Source organism: Alosa pseudoharengus, unplaced genomic scaffold, assembly GCF_046254945.1.
Source record: "Alosa pseudoharengus isolate Yale_2024_CS ecotype anadromous, Long Island Sound unplaced genomic scaffold, YU_APseudo_1.1 YU_APseudo_1.1_scf_9, whole genome shotgun sequence".
NCBI lineage: Eukaryota > Metazoa > Chordata > Actinopteri > Clupeiformes > Clupeidae > Alosa > Alosa pseudoharengus.
This window is the reverse complement of record NW_027468881.1, coordinates 5,495,985-5,518,678: the sequence shown is the minus strand read 5'-3', so window position 1 is coordinate 5,518,678 and position 22,694 is coordinate 5,495,985. Positions and strand designations below refer to the sequence as shown.

At 45.9% G+C, this 22,694-nt stretch overlaps 2 protein-coding genes across 4 annotated transcripts in view; both read left to right on the top strand.

Annotated features, from left to right (window-relative positions):
• The first annotated feature begins 377 nt into the window (after positions 1 to 377).
• adipor1b (adiponectin receptor 1b) lies at positions 378 to 8,604 on the top strand. Of its 2 annotated transcripts, none has more exons than XM_076275734.1 (8): positions 378 to 511; positions 1,276 to 1,545; positions 1,755 to 1,871; positions 2,196 to 2,367; positions 5,902 to 6,088; positions 6,577 to 6,764; positions 7,377 to 7,570; positions 8,058 to 8,604. In XM_076275734.1, exons 2-8 carry the CDS (start codon positions 1,327 to 1,329, stop codon positions 8,184 to 8,186), a joined length of 1,206 nt encoding a protein of 401 aa, XP_076131849.1. In that variant the 5' UTR covers positions 378 to 511; positions 1,276 to 1,326; the 3' UTR covers positions 8,187 to 8,604. The 2 variants fall into 2 exon arrangements, with proteins under 2 accessions (XP_076131849.1, XP_076131850.1); XM_076275735.1 differs by lacking the exon at positions 378 to 511 and adding an exon at positions 572 to 906.
• A 1,536-nt stretch (positions 8,605 to 10,140) lies between these two features.
• The window catches only part of klhl12 (kelch-like family member 12), a 25,821-nt gene continuing 13,267 nt past the window's right edge, over positions 10,141 to 22,694 (top strand). Inside the window, exons 1-3 of one of the 2 annotated variants that reach the window (XM_076275731.1) lie at positions 10,141 to 10,576; positions 12,084 to 12,365; positions 14,882 to 15,035. In XM_076275731.1, the coding sequence (XP_076131846.1) occupies positions 12,183 to 12,365; positions 14,882 to 15,035 (337 nt within the window). In that variant the 5' untranslated portion in view covers positions 10,141 to 10,576; positions 12,084 to 12,182. Of the gene's footprint in view, positions 10,577 to 10,773; positions 11,046 to 12,083; positions 12,366 to 14,881; positions 15,036 to 22,694 lie in introns of those variants that run through there. The other variant, XM_076275730.1, reaches the window with a different exon arrangement.

Sequence of the window (22,694 nt, the reverse complement as noted above, 5' to 3'; positions counted from 1 at the left end):
AGGTCGGGTTACAGAAGGCCGCTCAGACAATGGCAGAAGTGCCGTTCGTCATAAATATGTGCCATCAAAATTATTTTGGAAATCTTATGTTAAGGTCAAAAAACTTTAAGGTAATTTAACTGTTGGCCTTTTATTTGTAGGCCTACTTTTGGCGTTGCTGTTTGTATGTTTGGGGATTGCTTGCTTGAGTGTTATTTGGGAAGATTTTGTTTTTGTTTTTTTACTCACGTGAAAAGGTTGGCATTCAGATACTATGTATTTTGGTGTAGGCTACAGAATATGCTATAGATATTAGTGTTGCAAAGGTGTCTTGCATAGGCCTATAATTCTTTGCTATGAAAAGATGACGTTTTCGGTTCCGTAGCGTGAGTCCCTCCCTGCTGATTGTTTACCAGCTGCTTCACGGGTACGAGGGAGGACCGGGAGGAGGAGGGCTCATTTTAGGCTACTGTCATTTCCCCGGTGATTCGCAGGCGGAAGCGCTAGGCTACTCGCCAAGGTGTAACGCAAGGTAAGAAAACTGTAATATCCCGTAGGCCTATATATCATAATCCCAGAGAGACCGTATGGAAGACGCGTGTTATGTGCCAAACACATCTGGAATGGCCAATGTATCGAACAGCTGAAATCTCGGTTAGCTTCCAGTATTAGCAAAAGGCAGTATGCTAGCTCGGATAATGTACTGAGGGTTGCGTGCTTGTTCCGAGTAGCCTACTGTGCCTCTCTGTGAAATTATAATATTTAAGTAACGGCATGTTTTACAGCCAGTACCCACTTTAGATAGTGACCTGGTATTTGAAAATTAATATGTGACAAATGCTGTGAGTTTCTCCGTGGGTCGTACGCTTGTCTATCCGGTCTAGCAAGTTTTGCCACGTAAATCGTGGTACGGTGAGCTGACCAAAGGTAATTTTTAATTTTACCTGTCCGTTCTCTTTAGTCTGTGACATCTGAGTTTATTATTATTTTCTCACTTAATTTACGGTAGTATACTGGAATACGCTTGGAGTTAGCCCTCAGCTCACAGGGTAGGTTACATTGACGTGGTAGTTTTGACATAGGTTATATTTAGTTGTAATTCAATTTCTAAATAAGTACAGACAGGTTTCTCTTGATATTCGCACTGTTAGTGTCAAAAGTATATTTTACAGGATTGGGATTGTGTTTTGTAGAACTTTTAAAAAACTCTTTATTGTTTATGTTTGGAATTTTGGTATTAGTAGACATTTTATCATCTGTGTGTGTGTGTGTGTGTGTGTGTGTGTGCGTGTGCAGCTTTGTTCCTAAGTGTGTGTAAGCAGGCTAGGCGGTGGGGCCGATCTCCCCATGACGGCCCGCGGCCATGCCTCGCGTAATGCAGCCCACCGAACGTTCCTGGAGGAAGAACCGGAACAGCAGGGCCCGGTTCTAAATGAGAACCCGCTTGGCCACAGGCCACGACCCAGAGATCCTCCGGAGCCAGAGCTGATGGACCCAGAGCCGGACCCAGAGGTGACCGAGCTGGGACCCCTTCTGGGGGCGGCATCCCCCGTTTCCAGCCCCCGCGTGAGTCCCCACAGAGAGGACATCCTCCATTCTCACACAGAGAGAGAAGAGAGAGAAAGAAAGAGAGAGAGAGAGACAGAGAGACATACAGACATACAGACAGACAGACAGACAGACAGACAGAGATGTGTTGATGTCAAATAGTCCTCTTGTTGGTTATGTAGTTGATTGTAAAAACTGTGTGTGTGTGTGTACGTGTACGTGTGTAGGGTGCATCAGCATTCCCTGAGGATGAGGAAGAGGAGGATGAGGAAGGGACGCACGTGATAACACTCCCACTGCAGGCACATCATGCCATGGAGAAGATGGAGGAGTTTGTGCACAAGGTCAGTGACCCGTCTGAGATGTTTACCAACGCAGCTCACCTGGACTGACTACATACTTTACCTGTGTAATGCACCTGCACTGAATCTACATAATACCTGTGTAACACACCTGAATCTGCATACTTTACCTGTGTAATGCACCTGCAATGAATCTATAGATCGTACCCATGTAATACACGTGTACTAAATCTACATACCTGTGTAGCCAACCTGTACTACTGAATCTACACACTGGCACTAACTCTACTGACTGTACGTGTATCTCACCTGTGTGTATGTGTCTTGTGTGGTTGTTTGTGTGTGTGTGTGTGTGTTGAGGTGCAGATGTGGGAGGGCCGCTGGCGTGTGATCCCGTACCAGCTGCTGCCAGAGTGGCTGAAGGATAACGAGTACCTCGAGCACGGGCACCGCCCCCCCATGCCCTCCTTCAAGGCCTGCTTCGGGAGCATCTTCAGGATCCACACCGAGACTGGCAACATCTGGACACACATGCTGGGTATGACACACACTCACTCACACATACACGCTCAATCACTCACACATACACGCTCAATCACTCACTCACACATACATGCTCACTCATTCACTCACTCACTCACTCATACACACTCACTCACTCACTCACTCACTCACTCACTCACTTACTCACACATACACGCTCAGTCACTCACTCACACACACATACACACATTCACACACTCACTCACACATACACGCTCAGTCAGTCAGTCAGTCAGTCAGTCAGTCACTCACTCACACACACATACACACATTCACACACTCACTCACACACACTCTCAGTCAGTCACTCACTCACTCACTCACACACACATACACACATTCACACACTCACTCACACATACACGCTCAGTCAGTCAGTCACTCACTCACTCACACACACATACACACATTCACACACTCACTCACACATACACGCTCAGTCAGTCAGTCAGTCACTCACTCACTCACTCACTCACACACACATACACACTCACTCACTAACTCACTCACTCACTCACACATACACGCTCACTCACTCACTCACTCACTCACTCACTCACTCACACACACATACACACTCACTCACTCACACATACTCACTCACTCACTCACTCACACACACACACACATACACTATTGTCAACATCAATAGATCTTGGGCTCTAATTTATATGACGGAAATGAGTGTACTGTCTCTCAAACTAATGTATTAACCATAAAAACGAATGTATTAATTTAATACCATGAGAAAGATTCTAACCACAAACACTGGTGGTCAACACAATGCTCCCACATGCCATAGGCAACAATGACCAATCAGTAACCTGCAATACTCTCACGTCACCTTTTGGTATCACCTCAGCTTGAGCCTTGACAGGGGTGATGCCAAATACAGTACCAGGTGGTACCAGTTTTTCCTAACGGGAAACCAAAGAAACCAATTGGAGTTCAGCAGGTACCATTCAGTGGAAAACCAGCATCAATTCGTAAGACACTTTGGTCATTGACTAACTGCACTTTGTCGATTATTTAAATGAGTGAAAGTGAATTCGAGAGCCAGTTGTACTGGTTCTGCTATATGTCAGCATTCCTTTCACAATAGCTGTGATGTCAACTGTAGCCACAATTATAAGTCAAACCAGCAATAGTTCAAGCGAGACACTTTGCTCATTGACTAGCTGTGCTCTGTCTGTGATTGACATGAAGCGCCTAGTGAGTGAGAGTGAAATAGGGAGCCAGTTGTACAGGTTCTGCTACACATGAGCAGTCCTTTCATTACATCGCTACCTCTGTAAGGTCAACTGCAATCATGATCGCTTACAGAATCATTAGTTCATGTGTGTATCAGGAACGGAAACTACCTCAGACTTTCACATGTGTGCAGCGAAGCGAAAGTCATGTGACATGTCCACATAGTGAACTAAAAAGTGTCTCAAAGGTTATTGCTCCATTTCCTGGTTGGTGCTCCTTCCCCATTTCCTGATTCCAAAAGCTCCTCCCTCAGATCTTGTACCCAGTACGAAGATATCACACAAGCAAAAAATTAGTTAGTACATAAGGCAGAAAAACTACAAGTTTCCTCATGCTGCTTCCTTATGTTGGAATGTGCAAAACTTTTTGTATGTGATTTCTGCAACAGTGATACTGAAAATGTGTTGATAGCCTATACCTGTTGATTTTTTTGCTGTAGTGTAAAGCATGTCACACAGTAGCCTAGCCTACATAAAACACTTAGTTGGTGTGATATAAACATCATAGTAATTTATTTCGTCAGTCATCATGTTCATGTTAATGAATAGGAAGGACATTTAAACGATAGCCATAAACCAACATTTCGCGCAATATCTGCCGTGAGTCCCTATGCGTGAGTCACGAGCTCCTCCCAGCTGACTCTGGCAGATTACGTGGACAGTCAGTCACAATCGATTATATAATAAATAAATGTGAATTACGAATAATAATAAAAAGCTTCTACCTAATGTGACTATTTTTTCCATGAACTGTAAAAGAAAACACATTTTTTCTCGCTTTATTCTCCATAAAGAGTAAAGTAAATTATGTACTTATTTCCGGAATTGACGTCACTTCCTGGACTCATCTGAGGCTGGTCTGAGGTCTCTGAATGACTTGACCCCTACTGGTTTGTTGGTTAGTTTGTAATGCCAACATGGCAGTTGTCTACACATATCCCGCCCCTTCTGCGCAAAAAAGTTGTCATGTGAATACATTGTGCCAATCATGTGGTGTGTTGTGAATACATCGTGCCAATCATGTGTTGTGATCTCACCACTGGAGCAAGGTTGGTGTCGTAAAGCCTTGCGCACATGCATTTCTGCCCAAATAGATGCCCGATAAGTGCCCAAAAAGCGTTGCAATATGGCCGCCGAGTGGAGGGACTTGCCTAAAAGGACATTGATATAGCTGTGGTCTTGTGCGGTCTATACCTGTGGTCTTCTGCGGTCTATAGCTGTCATGGTGTTTTTTCCACCTCGGTTTGTTTAGATGTGCTTGGTTGTCCTGGGTGGTGTGTGAGCGATCACTGAAAGAGAGATGGTTGTATGAAAGCAGTAGTATAGAACAGTGGCCACTGCCCAGGGCCTGTGACCTCCGCCCTGTACACAAAGCCCAGGGTTAAGAGAGGCCGCTCCGGGCGTATCGCTCAACTGGTCCTTAATTATGACCCCACACAGGGTCAGGAGAGGCCGCAGCATGCTGCCAACTGATCTCCTCCCCTCAGTCTGACCTGACCAGTCACCCACAGTAGTAGGACTGCTGACCAGTCACCCACAGTAGTAGGACTGCTCCCATTCTGAGTGAAGCCGCATAGGGTGGCCGGTTCGATCCCTGATTGGGTGGGGGAGTGATTGAACAGATCCCTGATTAGGTGGGGGAGTGATTGAACAGATCCCTGATTAGGTGGGGGAGTGATTGAACAGCGCGTTCCTGTGTCTATATCCACGTATGAGGTGCACTTGAGCCTCCTGACAACTCCCTGGGCACCTATGGGAGATGTAGGACCGCATAACCACATCCATGATGCATTATGTGAGATGTAGGACAGCACAACCACATCCATGATGCATCATGGGAGATGTAGGACAGCACAACCACATCCATCAGAACAGGGGAACAGGAAATGAGGCGGCAGTGGCATAACCCGAAATGGCTCCTCCTTGTGTGGCTCTGCACACTTTAGAGAGAGGGGGGGGGAGATGGAGAGCACAAGGGCTTTGGAGATACTACACTATTTAAGCACAAAGATAAGACATGGTCAGTCATAAATATGTGATATGTTACTACATACTGTATGTATGAACCTGTTGAGTGACTGCCCACCTGCAGGCCTCATGTGTTTGATAATCCATAATTTGATAATCCATAAGTGTGTGTGCGTGTGTGTGTGTGCGTGCATGTGTGTGCGTGCATGTGTGCGTGCATGTGTGTGTGCGTGCATGTGTGTGTGTGTGTGTGCGTGCATGTGTGTGCATGTGTGTGTGCGTGCATGTGTGTTGTTGTTTTCCTCCCGCAGGTCTGATCCTGTTCATATGTCTGGGGACGCTGACGATGCTGCGGCCGAACGTGTACTTCATGGCGCCGCTGCAGGAGAAGGTGGTGTTCGGAATGTTCTTCCTGGGCGCCGTGCTCTGCCTCGGCTTCTCCTGGATCTTCCACACCGTCTACTGCCACTCCGAGAAAGTCTCACGCACCTTCTCCAAGTGAGGGAGCTCTCTCTCTCTCTGTGTGAGAGTGTGAGTGTGTGTGTGTGAGAGTGTGTGTGAGAGTGTGTGTGTGAGTGTGAGTGTGTGTGTGTGTGTGTGTGTGTGTGTGTGTGTGAGTTCAAGGGTGGGGGCTTTGTCCTTGATCCTGTAGATGACTGTTCGTGTTTAGCTTCAGCTCAGTGGCTGTTAATGGCTCGCTGATTGTGTATAAGTAGAATGATCCCTCACACTCTCCTTCTGTGTTATTTGGACTCCCTCTCACTGCTCTTCTCTGTGTGTGTGTGTGTGTGTGTGTGTGTGTGTGTTTCTCTGTGTGTTTCTGTGTGTGTGTGTGTGTGTGTTTGTGTGTGTGTGTTTCTGTGTGTGTGTGTGTTTCTGTGTGTGTGTGTGTGTGTGTGTGTGTGTTTCTGTGTGTGAGTGTGTGTGTGTGTTTCTGTGTGTGTGTGTGTGTGTGTGTGTGTGTGTGTGTGTGTGTGTGTGTGCAGGTTGGACTACTCTGGCATTGCGCTGCTGATCATGGGTTCGTTTGTGCCGTGGCTCTACTACTCGTTCTACTGCTCGCCCCAGCCGCGGCTCATCTACCTCTCTGTGGTGTGTGTGCTCGGGATCGCCGCCATCATCGTGGCCCAATGGGACCGCTTCGCCACGCCACAGCACCGACACACCAGAGCCGGTACACACACGAACACACGCACACACACACACACACGCCACAGCACCCACACGCCAGAGCTGGTACACACACAAACGCACGCACACACACACACACACGCACACACACACGCCACAGCACCCACACGCCAGAGCTGGTACACACACACACACACAAACACACACACACATTCAGGCACACACACACACACATGCACAAACACACACCACAGCACTGACCCACCAAAGCTGCTCCCCATTTCTTGTCTGTTTTCTCTCTTTCTGTTGTTCCTTCATGGTCTGTTCATCCCCTTTCTGTCTCCCTCCCTCCCTCCCCACTGTGTCTCTGTGTCTCTCTCTCCCCTGGGTCATCTGCTGACTGTCCTGCTGTTTTGCCTCCAGTGGCATAAGTGCTTTTCTGTGTTCTGTCTTCCTGTGTCTGTCCGACTCATCTCCCTCGAGCTTAGTCACTGTTTCATATCAATACACTCCATGTGTTTGTCTCGCAGCAGTTCACACAGCACTGAGAGTTTTTATCAGTACAAATTGGGTCATGTTATTGATTTGATCCTGTGAGTGTGAGTGTGTGTATTGTGTAATGAGCTTGTGCCGTGTGTTTTTTTTTTTTCTTCAGGTGTGTTCATGGGTCTGGGCTTGAGTGGCATAGTACCCACGATGCACTTCACCATTGCGGAGGGCTTTGTGAAGGCGATCACAGAGGGCCAGATGGGCTGGTTCTACCTGATGGGCGCCATGTACATCACGGGAGCTGGCCTGTACGCCGCCCGCGTCCCCGAGCGCTACTTCCCCGGCAAGTGTGACATCTGGGTGAGTGATCGCTCCACACACCAGCCAGCTGGGCCACAGTGAGAGAGGAGAGGAGACTTCTGTCATGTTTCCTTTTAGAAAAGTGGGAAACTGAGTTTGATTTAGAATGGCAGGCTGCAGGCTGCAAGGTGTCGTCTTAGATGAGTTGGAGGCAGCATTACATGTACTTGGAGGTATTACATTACTTGGAGGCATCTGTCCTTGTACTCTGCACAATGACAATAAAGTTGAATCTAATCTAATCTAATGGTGGCCATACCTCTGTCTTCTCTACTCTATCCCTCTCCCTTCATCTGGCACTCTATATTCCTCTTTCCATCCCTCCTCCACCTCTCTTCCTCTTCTCCTCCTCCTTCTCCTTTCCTCCTCCACCTCTCTTCCTCTCTTCCTCCACCTCTCCTTCTCCTTCTCTCCTTCTCCTCCTCCTGTTCTCCTCCTGTTCTCCTCCTCCTCTCCTTCTCTTCTCTCCTCCTCCTCCTCTCTGTAGTTCCAGTCCCACCAGATCTTCCACGTGCTGGTGGTGGCGGCCGCCTTCATCCACTTCTATGGCGTCTCCAACCTGCAGGAGTTCCGCTATGGCCTGAGCGGGGGCTGCACGGACGACTCCCTGCTCTGACCAGTCACAGCAGCACTTCCTGCTTCCTGCTCCCTCCACACATAACTTCCTGTCATGTTACCATGGAGTTGGTGCCACCCTGATCACCTCACCCAGCCAGTGCCCTACAAATTCTCTGACAAAAACCATAAAAGAAATTAGTGCGTGAGTGAGTGTGTGCGTGCGTATGTGTGTGCGTGTGTGTGTGTGTGTGTGTACATGTGTGTGTACATGTGTGTGCATGTATGCGTGTGTGTGTTTGTTTGTGTTAACTGTCAACCCTCTGAGGAACCTCAGAAAGCTTCACTTCTGTTTGATAAGAGTGTGTATTATGTCTTTGACAGAACAATTACAAGAAACACTGAATCATTCAAACTCTGTAATTGAAATACTTGAAGTGCTCAGTATATTCATATAAACAGATCACATGTTCTCCCTGTTAAGTGTGCTGTGTTTTTATTGCACATGGTGAAGCATGCTGTGTGATGGTACATTTGGGGGAGCTTTCTTTTCCAACTCCACATGGACCACAAGGATCACTTCAGGGGCCTGTACTACGAAGGGAGCTTAACCTACCCAGATGTAACCCAGGGTTACTTTGTTAAACCGGGGTTGACAAAACCTGGTTATCTTTAGTGGTGTTAATCGGTACTACGACGTTGATTATGAAGTTGATTTGTTGAGCCGGGGTTAACCTCATTGGAGTTTGTGCGCGTTCACATAAAAGGGGCGGGTTGCAGCGCAAATCACCACTTTCAGTGATGATGCGTTCACCTTATTTTACGGATGAGGAATGCACAATTATTTATGACAAGTTATGAGGAATTAAAACCCACTCTACGACAAAAGTCAAATACGTCAGCAGTGAACAAAGCAAGCTGGCAAGGCTGTTGGCAACGTATTGCAGATCCTAAATGCCTAAAAGTAAAGTTTTATTTCCACATGTTCTTCAAATACGGAGGATTAATAGCTTGCGGAATGTATTTAATGAGTTGAAATAATTAAATTACTTATTTTGAGTTCATAGAAATGCCTACAGATGCAACACAATTTAGAAGTGGGCATATAGATTACAGTAATAAGGATAATTGAATGTTTAAGTAGCCCCATTGACTGATTTAGTGTATGCCTAATCCTGTGAACATTTCAGATGCAACACCATTGCCAAACGCACATGGCAGCAGGTGAAAATGAAACACAAAAACATTATTCAGAATAGTAGGTTTATATAGTTATAGCTTGCATTAATATTTCTTAATTATGAAAACATGTAGGCCTAGCTTATAGCCTTCACTTGACCTCTGTTTTACAGCTAACAAGAAAAAGGTGTATTTGAACACTACTGTAAGGCACCAGAGTGTTTTACAGTAGCAGAGGAGTTGGCCATCGCAAATAATAGTGGAAGGCCGATTATGGAGGGGGTTGAGGGAGGCATTCGGTCGGATTCTGGTGCTGTGGAAATGTGTAGCCTTTATGTGCAGGGTAGCCTACAGTAATATGACATTCAATTCAACAAGTTTGTTAAAATGGTGATTTTTATTTATTAGGCCTACTGTAGGCTATGTGCGATTTATTTTAGGCTATTCTTGCTCAGATGTTCAGCATACTGTAGGCCTATGTCCGATTTATTTTAGGACATACAGTATTCTTGCATCACCGATTGAATACATGAATGTCCACGTACGGGCATTGCTATGAGACGTCTTCCTAGATCATCTGACAAAGATAACGAATTCCCTCGGCTGACAATCTATATCTTCATAGAGAATATCGTCCGGGTAGGCTATATATATTTTCTGGCGGTCTCTAAAACCCCTCGCCCTGCGAAGAGAGTCCCTCACGATTTGCGCTCCAATGTCGTATGGATCATCGAGGTACGCTGACATGTCTCGGGAGAAATTGTTAGTGGAGGGGTGGAACTTATAAAGGGTGTGGTTAACGGAAACCTCGGGTTAACCAAGAACATAACCTGGTCGGAGCAGGTTTGAGATGCAGCGTAAATTGCCATGGCAGCATACCTCGGTTAAAACCTATCCACCTTTCGTAGTACGGGTTAATCGGGAAGTTACGCCACACGTGATCAAGTTACTCTCGAAGTTACCCAGATAAGCCAGAAACCCCGCTTCGTAGTACAGGCCCCTGACCTTACTGTCTATGGGCAACACTTGCCGGCTATCAGTGACACCTGTTTCTCCATTGGCCTCCAGTGATCGTTGCCCACAGTGATCGTTATGTACGTACATTCTGGAGCTCAATTCCACTATCTATGGGTGGCGCAGCTAATTGGTGAAATCACCTGTGCTAAGTGCATAGGTAGAACCAATACATGGTTGGACTTTTACTCTCTGAAGCTGGACTTCTCCACCTCTGAGGAAATAGTCATATTGAAGACTTTGCATTTAATGCATGAGGTATTAGTGAAATAAATATTTTTTTCTTTTAAAATTCGATAAATAACTTGTCATTCATTCTGAACATTCCATGTTTTCCTTTGGAGTTGTTTGTTTTAGTGACTTTGCAACAATGTTTCTTTTCGATGGGAAGGAACGCCGTGCGCGTTCTCGTCGCAAGCGCGCTGCTGATGACGTTGGTGTGTGTTTTCCTTGAGAGTAGCTCGCTGTGCCTCTGCCATACTCTTGTGGATGTGTGTTAGCCAAACCAAAGGATACACCTTTTCTGCTATAGAAGCGAAAGTTGTACAGAGGTTGACATTTGTTTCTCTCACATCCTGGCAAGCACTAGTAGCTGACTGTCCCTCGTAGTCAGCCTGACCGTCCGACAAACACAGCTGCTGAAGTGAAGGGGTCTTGCTGGAATATGAAGCGCCATCGTGGGCAAGAGTAGCACCAAATCCCTGAGCGTCTTCACCGTAATTATCGGGTGGGTCATCATACTAAAACTACAAGATATGCTGCAGCGACATTGCTCAGATAATAACTCTAGCAGAGTGGACATTTTTACGATTTCATCTGTACACAGCGACTTGTTTAGCTGCATGCCATTTGCTCACAGCCAACTAGCTAGCCAGTTATCCTAGCTAAACATGCTAACTCCAGGCAGTGTTGTTGTAAAGGTAGCATGGTGACGACAGTAGCATAGCACATAGCACAGGTGGTTAAATGTTAAATGTATTTGTGTGGTAGGGGTCACATGTGTGAATATGTCCTTTACACTTATCTACCAAGTCAGGATGTCTGTGTGCTTTTGCCAGCCCAGTTAGATAACTTCACAGCCTACGCGTGTGTGGTGTGCCTTGCCAGCTAGAACTGCTAGCTTGTGCCCCTAACTGTTGACGTTACTCCAGACACGCACACCGGTGTCGTAGAGCTTCTGGAATAACGACATTGCTACTGTGCGACTCAATATTGCCTTATCCAGAGTATGGACCTTAATCGGAATATGGTGTGCATGTCAACGTAGTCATGAATCTGTCGTTCACGTCTGGTTCCTCTACCAATTCTTCCCTCCGTCTGCAGACAATACGAGTCAAACCACTCCGTGACACAAGCTGCAGTAGTCATGATGTTAGGTTGGCACCAAATTTCAGTTCTGCTGGGTGGGCGGGCGGAACAATAGAACGAACAGACAGGCAAAGGCTTGTTTGGTGTTTACGTGTCTGGCACTAAGAATGGACTGCCAGTGTTTGATGGTACTTCTTAACACAGCTGTGCGGTAGTGGCTTGGATGTTCCAGGCTGAGCGGTATGGAGAACAAGCAAAGAGGGTGAACACACTATGAGGGTGACTCTGCTACCCTCTTTACTTTACTGCTGTGACCCAGATACGCTGAGGCTGAGGCTGACTCAGTCCTGTGTGTGTGTGTGTGTGTGTGTGTGTGTGGTGCTGTAACAGGGCCGTATGGGACCTGCTGTTGGAGTGTGGTGACTCAGTCATCACAGTGTTTTGCTCCCTCCTGTAGGTGAGCTGAGGCCAGTTCCTCATTGGCTGCTTGGTTCGCTGTTTCCCTCCTGTCCTGCTGAGATCCTCCAGCACCCTGGCGAGCCCACCAACTATCACCATGGCGCCCAAAGACATCATGACCAACTCTCATGCCAAGTCTATCCTGAACGCCATGAATTCGCTGCGGAAGAGTAACACGCTGTGTGACATCACGCTGCGCGTCGACAGCGCCGACTTCCCTGCTCACCGCATTGTCCTGGCAGCCTGCAGCGACTACTTCTGTGCCATGTTCACCAGCGAGGTAAGTCCCACACACACACTCTCTCATACGCACGCACGCACACACTCTCTCACACACACACACTCTCTCACACACACACTCTCTCACACACACACTCTCTCACACACACTCTCTCTCACACACACACACTCATTCACACACACACTCATTCTCTTTCTCAGAGTCTGTTGTTCTCCATCTCCCTCTCAACATCTTTCTCACGGTCAAAATCACTCCTCTCACCCTCTTTCTTTCTCCCTCTCTCTTTCTCTGTCTCTCTTGCATGCTCTCTCTGCAGGGGCGTAGATTTGCGTGGGGACCGAAGGACGTGTCCACACCAATGTCAGATTACGACTGAAATGTCCCCACCAATATTCAGGTTGAAGTGGGGGGGAAAGCGCTCACATGCGCTGCAAAGAGTTAAATACTTTCTCACTTTGCTGCGGATCATCTCGTACAGATCGTGTAATGTGCAGTAGCCTATAAGGGTAAATCGCGCTGATTTGAAGTTACCTATAATAACTACCAGTGAGCTGCAGGAGACGCTGCGCTTCAGCTTCACTTCACTACAAGGCATATGAAGTGCGTCCAAATTCATCCATTCTTCTCTGTTGAACTCCTCGAGTAGGCTACTCATCACACATGTGTCACATGAAAGAGCCTTTTCTCAGCTTTTAAACGGTGCTATAGCCACTATTTGCTGTGATAAACAGTTCGCGAGAAAAATTAACTTCAAGAGATTTAATAATTATTCTCTGTGCCCATCTCCACATCCATTCGTCTCGGTGGAATATCGTAGGCCTACACACTCTTCACGCAACACATGACGACCCATATATCAGAATAAACAGCAGACCTTACCGAACACAAAGGTGTGAAGCATTCCCGTGTATAGTTAGCTGTTCCAGAGTAATCCGGTTTTGAAATAAATTGTAGAAAAATTCAACACGGTCTTTCTGCTTAAGCATTTCTTAAAACTGAGCTGTGTTACATTGCCTAGATATCTGTAAATAGGCCTATTAGAGAATATACTGGCAGCTTATGGTTAAGAGTTGTCAATGTAGCCTTAATGATTCTTTTCACAAAATGCTAAGCATGCATGTATTTAAGTTTCTTAAAACTGAGCTGTGCTTAAATGGGTCAATGCATGATTTCATAACAGACCAAATAGAAAATAAATGTTAAATATAGCCTACATATGTATACATATTAAAATCAGATTATGTGCTACACAGTATAGACCAAGTTGGACAGTAGCACATGTTAATCATGGGTAGTTGGACAGTAGCACATTTTAATCATTTATATATCTATAGTGGCTGGTGAAAGAGTTGAGTAGCTTTTCCTTTTTTTTTTTCGGGGGAATTAGTGGGTAGTGTCCCCACCAAAGCTCAGACCAAACCTACGCCCTTGTCTCTCTGTCCCCCTCTCACTCCCTCTATGCCTCTCTATACTTTCTTTCAGATATACACAAGCAAACCAAATAAATTAAATCAGATGTTGCGTGAGGGCAGTGTGTAGATTAGTCATATCTTGTGCTGGTACAGCAGCCCAGTTTAAATGGGCGCTTCTGCATTCTGATGCCATTGAAGTCTTTGCTGTGGTGCAACCCATTACACATTGAATGCAGTAGTTCTGAAGAAGCCTCAGTTCTCGTCCCAAAGTGCATGCCACTCCGTGACCCAGGCTGTGTCTGTGTGTGCTGGTTCCTCTGTGACTCACGGTGTGATGGCGCAGTGACTGAAGACACCTGGACAGAGTAAAGCCCTCAGCAGCACACCTGCCCAGAATAAAGCCGCTTCCACTGGAAAACGCCGGGGCCCCTGTGAACATCAACGCTACCGTTTTGGAACAGTAAAGTAGCTACATGGGCCAGATGTCTGCAAATGTGTTGTCTTCCTGCTAATAAACGCCCAGAAGGTCAACATTAAGCCATGTTCTAATCTTGGTGCCAGTCTCTGTCATTGCAGCCTGCAGGATGAGAGCACACTGTGCTCCGCAGGGTCTCCAGCTGCCACTCAGACGTGTGTGTGTGTGTGTGTGTGTGTGTGTGTGTGTGTGTGTGTGTGTGTGTGTGTGTGTGTGTGTGTGTGTGTGTGTGTGTGTGTGTGTGTGTGTGTGTGTGTGTGTGTGTGTGTGTGTGTGTGTGTGTGTGTGTGTGTGTGTGTGTGTGTGTGTGTGTGTGTGTGTGTGTGTGTGTGTGTGTGTGTGTGTGTGTGTGTGTGTGTGTGTGAGTGACACCATGTGTTTGATGCCATGCCAGTGAATAGGGGAGGGTGTGAGCGCCCTGTAAGGACAGAACTGACCACACACACCACTAGGGGGTGCTCATGAGCACTGAGGGTGTCCTGCTGCACACACACACACTCAACACACACACACAGATGCCAGGTTCACTTCAGACCAGGAATTAGTCCAGCCCGTATGTGGCACGGTTGTGGAGCAGCTGGTGCGTGTGTGTGTGTGTGAGAGGGGGTCTTCTCTTCTGAGTTGTGCTGTGTTGTAATGTGCTGTGTGCCTCTGTCCTCTCCCCGCAGCTCTCGGAGAAAGGGAAGTCATTTGTGGACATCCAGGGCCTGACCGCGTCCACCATGGAGATCCTGCTGGACTTTGTGTACACGGAGACCGTACTGGTTACTGTGGAGAATGTGCAGGAGCTCCTGCCTGCAGCCTGTCTTCTGCAGCTGAAAGGTGAAAATACACACACACACACACACACTCTTCCCTTTGCCTCATGTCTGCTGCAGCTTCAAAGGGTAACCACACAAAAACTCACACACATTCATAAATCCTCTCTCTCTCTCTCTCTCCCACACCCACACACACACATTCACACACACTCCCACCTATATTCATAAATAATAATCTCTCCCTTTCTCTCTCTCTCTCTCTCTCTCTCTCTCCCTTTCTCTCACTCATTCACTCACACACACACACACACACACACACACACACACACACACACACACACACACACACACACACACCCCTCTGATGCCCTGGCATGTCTGCTGTTAGTTCAAAGAGAAAACCACACTCATTCACTCTCAAATATTTGCACCCCACTCGCATGAGCTGTAGCAGCAGCTTACTGGTTCACACAGACACACATAAAGTTACACATACTCACTTATCAGTGCCTACATACACTTATATCTAAACTTTCAGCCTCCTATTTTAACCACACACACACACACACACACACACACACTGAGAGCGGAAGTAGATGTTGCGGCCCATGTGAGGTCTGCTCTGGGCAGATGATCAGATAGGTGGGAGTCTTCTGCAGAGACAGGAAATGGCCCCCCCACAGTCAGACCCCTCACTTCCTGTTAGAGTAGCATTGTGTCTCTGTTCACACCCTGGGACCTCCCTCTGTGGGCCTGTAACAGTGTGCCAGGACGATCCGCGAACGAGGACAAGACGAACGTGGGTTCACTTGTACTGTGCCAGAGCATGACTGCACTTATTGATCTGTACCAGAGTTAAGTTGAGATGACTAGAATCTTCGCCTGAGAGCAGCTTTTGTTGCCATAACAACCTACTGAAGAACAATCAAAATCATTCTGTGAGATGTGAATGTTAAACAGACCAGTAGTGTTTATCACGTCTTATCACCCGGAGAGAAGAAATACTCTTTTCTGATTGGCTGGCGGGTGGCCTTTAATTCTGAATAACAGGACACCGTTCCTATCAATGCTTATGAATGGTAACTATAACAACCATAGTAGGACGACGGTTGCAGCGCTCTAGAATCTTTTGGTTGCAGGCTTCCCAACAATGGAATCAACTGTAAACAAGCTAACTGTCCATGCTAAAGTTGTACAACAAGCTGAACTAGTGAGCTTCTTTTTAAACAGAACCGCGTGTTTCCAGTGTTTCCAGTGGCAACCGGGTGATAAGCGGGATAACGGCCTTCGAGGTGTGTCCAGTTATACGGAATTAATGGAGGCAACCGGAGGCAGTTTTTGCCCCTCACCCTCGTCCATTAATTCCGTATAACAGGACACCTCGGCGGCCTTTATCCCTTACTTATCATCCGGAGAGAAGAAATACTCTTTTCTGATTGGCTGGTGGGGTGGCTATTAATTCTGAATAACAGGACACCTATGAAGTAGATCTGGTAAAAAAAGTTTAATCACCGTTCCATATCAATGCTTATGAATGGTTACTATAACAACCATAGTAGGACGACTGTTGAGCCTGACTGTTGAGCCAGGCTTCGCAACAATGGAATCAACTGTAAACAATCTAACTGTCCATGCTATCGCTGTTATAGGGCCAAAGAAAGTTGTAAAACAAGTCGGCTTCTTTTTAAATGGAACCCCGTGTTTCCTTTGCGTGCTATAGAGCTGCACAGTCCCGCCCACAGCCAAAATGCGGTTAGGTGCCGGATGTAAGATTCCCATTCATTTGTCCCATTGACGTTTGGAAAAATCCGTATCTAAAGAGTTTTACAGCATGTCTTAGGCTAACCAGCTACGGCATGACTCATAAGCATATAACATATCATTTCGAGTGAAAAAACGAAGAGAAAATTTCAAAAAAGTCAAAGGTACAAGACTGTGTACATATTTTCATTTCCGAGCGAAGGAACTACTCATCCCATAAACCACCGCGCCTCACTGATTAATATAGAGCTGGTAAGTCCCGCCCTTTCCGCTATCCCCGCTGGACCTCTAGATTGAAAAATCGTTAATGCAAGTGAATGTGAGAAAATAATTATTTTCTGGTCCCGTTTGAATTTTGCCATGAATGTGAGCATATGTTGTCTGTGAATTTTAATATAAATTTTCGTGTAAAGAATGCTACAATTGAGCGGGTAGAAGTTTGATGCGGTTAAACTTTGTGTGAGAGCACTTTGTGGACTACAACTTTCCGCTAGACGACAGCTAACTAGTTTCCCATAACAACCATCAGTTGGTCGAGATGTAGAGGGTTATTATGATCGACTTTGAACACAGTGAACCATACAACTTTACAATCACACTGTATCATAGTGTTAATGTGTTGAGTGAAGCTAGACATGTTTCGAATATTTTTGTTACCATGTGTGTTTATTCCTGCCGTTACAAAAACTAGCATCTCAGTTAATGTTAGCGATTAGAGCTAGCTCACGTCACAGGCGACATGTAGTCTTTCTCGTTATGTCTTTTCCACAACTGATAGCCGAAGAATCATATAATATAATGTCAAACTCGTAACATGAAAAATTATATTAAAAATTCACAGACAACATATGTTCACATTCATGGCACAATTCAAACGGGACCAGAAAATAATTATTTTCTCACATTCACTTGCATTGACGATTTTTCAATCTAGAGGTCCACTGGGGGTTTAGCGGATGGGCGGGACTTACCAGCTCTATAGGCAAAATCGGCGCGATTTATTTTGCCATTTAAACCATTTCCAACCGGCGACAGCACGCGAACCCTTTCCTCCAAACAGTGATTTTTATATAGTGAATGTGCAGTTAATAGCAGTTATTTCAGGAGTAATCGTGTAAATAATAGTGTTTTGATATTGAATTTTATATTTATCATCGTGTATTTTATATCGTGTGTGTGTGTGAAAGCAGTTAACGTTAACGTTAGCAACATGGTGCAGTGCTTCGTAACGTTACCGGACTCATCCTATGCCGTCATCACTGCTCAGTCGGGCTGATGCATGGACTGGTGCATGGTCTGCTCTTGGACCACCATATTCAGTTTATTAATTTGCCGTGAAATTTTACACAAAATGTTCATTAAATGCACGAAGAAGTATTCCTAGGTTAATGATTGATATGAATCATACAGTATGAAGGCTACAGTAGCCTAGCTAATGTTAACTAGCACTGCTAGCAGCATTAACGTTACCAACCTCCCTGCTTAACTCACCACAACTTTGTAGGTTTTGTCCCTCATGCTGGCCCTTACAAAACCCACAAACTGACTCTCGGACACACAACAGTCAATAATGTGACCCGATTTAAAGTGGCTTTCACCCCTTTGGACACTCACTAAAACATAATATATTTCATACCTGTGTTGCAGCATGTAGGCTAATGTTAGCTGCACATACAATGTCGGAAATGCTAAAGGTTAGCCTGTCGGCTACCTGAAAAGTTTAAGTGTTTAAACTAACATTTACAGTGGTCTATTTGATAGTGTATTGGCCCTGACTAAGTTCGTGTGATGTATAAACCACAATCCTTGTTGATACAAGTACCAATGTTCGTCAAGAAAGTTTTTAATCACATTAAGATTTTCGCCATAGGCAGTAAAAGACTCCGCCATTGTTGTCAATATTTTTCGTTGAGAAAACTATGACCATAACGGCCTTTCCACCAATCAGAGGCATCACTGTGGGATTGTGGGATTGTTCAGGATTGTGGGTAATGAAGTACTTATCCAAGAGATCGCGAATAAAAGGCATTTATCTCAAAACAAGGTTAGTGCCCCATGAACTCTTGGCGTCTATAGCCGTAGCTGGTTTTAAGTCTACCACGTGCATTTAAGTTTTTATGGCTTATACCGCAATTGTCAATGGAGAAATTGCATTGAATTTTTACTTCCGGCATCGGCTGTGGGCGGGACTGTGCAGCTCTATAAAGGCATGACTATTGCCTATAGTGGCAACCGGGTGATAAGCGGGATAACGGCCTTCGAGGTGTCCTGTTATACGGAATTAATGGACTTTGCCAGAGGCTGCGTGCGTCGTGGTGTTCTTTGCCTCTCGCCCTCATCCATTAATTTGGTATAACAGGACACCTCGGCGTCCGTTATCCCTTACATAATTCATGTTCTGTACTCTGCGATCATGCTAGTGCCTACCGTACCAGATGGTATAGATTAGAATGAGTAGCCCTAAAGTAGCACCAAAGATCCTTGATTACTAGCAGAGCCCGTCTACGGAGAGCCTCCCCACTCTATTAATCCCATACAAACCGAATTTGGCTGCAGTTCACCTAGATGGCGATCGCGGGCGAGTCCAAAATACATGTGGTCCTATGGAGCTACATGGCTACATTTATTGTTTTCACCTATTTAACAACTGAAACCCTCAGATTTTATTTTATTTTTCGCAAAATGGATATGGATTATCAATCAAAAGTGAAATAATCCGGGAGTCATGTCCTTTCGTTTTCTTACAGGTTGGGTCGTTGTTGCCCATAACACGCTAGCATTGATGCTATGCTATGCTATGATCATGCTAATGAATGACATTGACACGTTTGAAAGGCTTATTAGAACAATTAAGTGACTTTAAAAAATATAATACTCAACCAAGTGTATTGTCTTTGTCTCCCCTTTCGAATACAATATTCAAATTACTTGAAAAAAAATGATATTCCGAGAAAAGTGGATTTTGAGGGGTACAGCTCCATAGACCTCCATTCATTCTGGACTCGCCCGCGAGCGCCCCTAGATGCAGTACCACACCGGAAGAGTTCCGAGAGTGAAGGTTCTCCCCTTATTAGACATTCTCTGTTACTAGCAAGATAGAGCAACGTAATTCCTTACTATGGGAGCAAAACGGGACCGTTCCGATCTGCATAAGTGGGAGTGTCACCATACGTCACTAAATAAACTTTCTCTTTTAATAAGCAATAAGAACAGATAAACATAATTGTGTTCACAGTATTATTGTCTATAATCGTGTATGATACCAATGAATCATTCTTTAGGACATGATATGAATAATTTAATTAGTCATGTGAACCGAGTTAGCTAGCTAGCTAACGCTAGCTTAAAATGCTATACAAGTGGATGGGAGTAGCTATGGCAATACAGCTATGCGCTAACAAGTGACTAGTAGTTTTCAATTCAATTCAATTTTTTGTGCTTATAGAGCGCCAAAACATAACACATGTATCATGGTGCTTTACAGGATGTAGGCAATCAGAGAAAGAAGGAAAGAAAGGAAGAAAAGAAAAGCAAGAGAGAGGCCCATGGGTAACAGGGGCGAGGAAAAACTCCCTAGAATTGGAGATATATATAGGAAGAAACCTCGAGCAGATCCACGACTCAAGGGCCTGACCCATCTGCCTAGGGTCAGTACATGACAGTAAGGTCTGTATACATGACATATGCATATGATAGTCGGGTGTAGAGAATAAGACATGGTGTTAAGCACTTGAGCTGAAAGTTACAAGAGGTGGGATGATTACGTATCCGTTATGGTAATACATTATTCCTGATTTAGTGACAGAAAGTTCAATAGTCCAGCGTTGGAATTGTCCAGGGGAAGGGAGTTGTCGAGGGGCATGTGGTGGGTTGGCAGACGGGCCAGTAATCCAGGCAGAGTTGTCATAGGCTGGTGGTGGGTCGCTAGGCTGGCTAGGCTGGCTACGGGCCAGGAGTCCAGATAGGGGGGCAGTAATAGGGCAGTCGAGGATGGGACTTCAGGTGAGATGGGTGAGAGGAGGGCCAACACACGGATGGTTGATGACTGGTGATGATATACCTCACAAGTGAGGTACAGTAAGGGGGAAGAAAGAGAGATGTAGAGTGGGTTAGTTGAAGGACTTCGCTTAAACTTAATATACTGTTGCAAATTCACTTGAGTATAAACTATCCACTTTAACTAATGTCAGTAATGTTATTCAGCTAGTTGTCATTTCAAAGAAATTACACTTCTCCGTTTAAAATGTTACCTTAGCTAAGAGGCTAGCTAGCATGCTAACAACCGGACAGTAACTGGCAGCAGCATGGTCTGATATTAAGTTATTTTATTACAAATCCGAACACTAAACATTTACACTTTTAGGCTTGAAATTATCCCAAACACTTACAGATTATGACAAAATTTTCCAAAAAACCCTCAACAAATCCAGAAAGACATAATGACTAATTTATTGGTAAAATTCCACAAGTCTTTATTGACATTAGTGCAGCGAGGGTTTACTCTGGTCTGCATAAAAGGGGATTTCCCCCCCTCCCCCGCAATAATCGAACGCGGAAATTGTCAAACGTTTCCGCCTCTCGCTCCGCTTTAACCCTCTCTGGTAGCACTGTATGTAAAGTCATACTGTATCAGTAACTGGACAATCATGCATTAGTACAGCAAGTCTTCCTTGTAAACGAAGGTTTTACATTTGATCAGAACCGGATCAGAACTGGATGAGGGCCAGGGCTGGGCCAGATCAGGGCCAGATGAGGGTCCAGGGCCGGGCCTGTGTCAGTACCCAGCGGGCTAGTGGAGAGGAGCTGAGCTGTAGCCCACTCTTCTACTGTGCAGCTCAGGGGTTGCTAACTAGTGAGAGGGATGTGTGTTAGTGTGTGTGTGTGTGTGTGTGTGTGTGTGTGTGTGTGTGGCGTCGTTAGCTGGTGAGAGGGATGTGTGTGTGGCGTGTCCAGTCGTTAGCTGGTGAGAGGGATGTGTGTGTGTGTGGCGTGTCCAGTCGTTAGCTGGTGAGAGGGATGTGTGTGTGTGTGTGTGGCGTGTCCAGTAGTTAGCTAGTGAGAGGGATGTGTGTGTGTTGCGTGTCCAGTCGTTAGCTAGTGAGAGGGATGTGTGTGGCGTGTCCAGCTGTTAACTAGTGAGAGGGATGTGTGTGTGTGTGTGGCGTGTTCAGTCGTTAGCTGGTGAGAGGGATGTGTGTGTGTGTGTGTGGCGTGTCCAGTAGTTAGCTAGTGAGAGGGATGTGTGTGTGTTGCGTGTCCAGTCGTTAGCTAGTGAGAGGGATGTGTGTGGCGTGTCCAGCTGTTAACTAGTGAGAGGGATGTGTGTGTGTGTGGCGTGTACAGTCAGCTGGTGAGATGGATGTGTGTGTGTGTGTGTGTGTGTGTGTGTGTGTGTGTGTGGCGGGCGTGTCCAGTCGTTAGCTAGTGAGAGGGATGTGTGTGGCGTGTCCAGCTGTCAACTAGTGAGAGGGATGTGTGTGTGTGTGGCGTGTACAGTCAGCTGGTGAGATGGATGTGTGTGTGTGTGTGTGTGTGTGTGTGTGTGTGTGGCGGGCGTGTCCAGTCGTTAGCTAGTGAGAGGGATGTGTGTGCCGTGTCCAGTCGTTAACTAGTGAGAGGGATGTGTGTGTGTGTGGCGTATCCAGTCAGCTGATGAGAGGGATGTGTGTGTGTGTGGCGTGTCCAGTCGTTAGCTGGTGAGAGGGATGTGTGTGTGTGTGTGTGGCGTGTCCAGTCGTTAGCTGGTGAGAGGGATATGTGTGTGTGTGTGTGTGGCGTGTCCAGTCGTTAGCTGGTGAGAGGGATGTGTGTGTGTGTGTGTGGCGTGTCTGTCCAGTCGTTAGCTAGTGAGAGGGATGTGTGTGTGTGGATTGTCCAGTAGTTAACTAGTGAGGGGGATGTGTGTGGCGTGTCCAGTCGTTAGCTGGTGAGAATCGGCTGACCTCTCTGACCTCTCGCA

Bases quoted from the DNA above. Each gene is read 5' to 3' on its own strand.
- adipor1b (XM_076275734.1), top strand. From the start codon at position 1,327: ATGACGGCCCGCGGCCATGCCTCGCGTAATGCAGCCCACCGAACGTTC. The intron at 6,089-6,576 runs GTGAGGGAGCTC...GTGTGTGTGCAG, and splicing joins GTCTCACGCACCTTCTCCAA to GTTGGACTACTCTGGCATTG. The intron at 7,571-8,057 runs GTGAGTGATCGC...TCCTCTCTGTAG, and splicing joins CCGGCAAGTGTGACATCTGG to TTCCAGTCCCACCAGATCTT.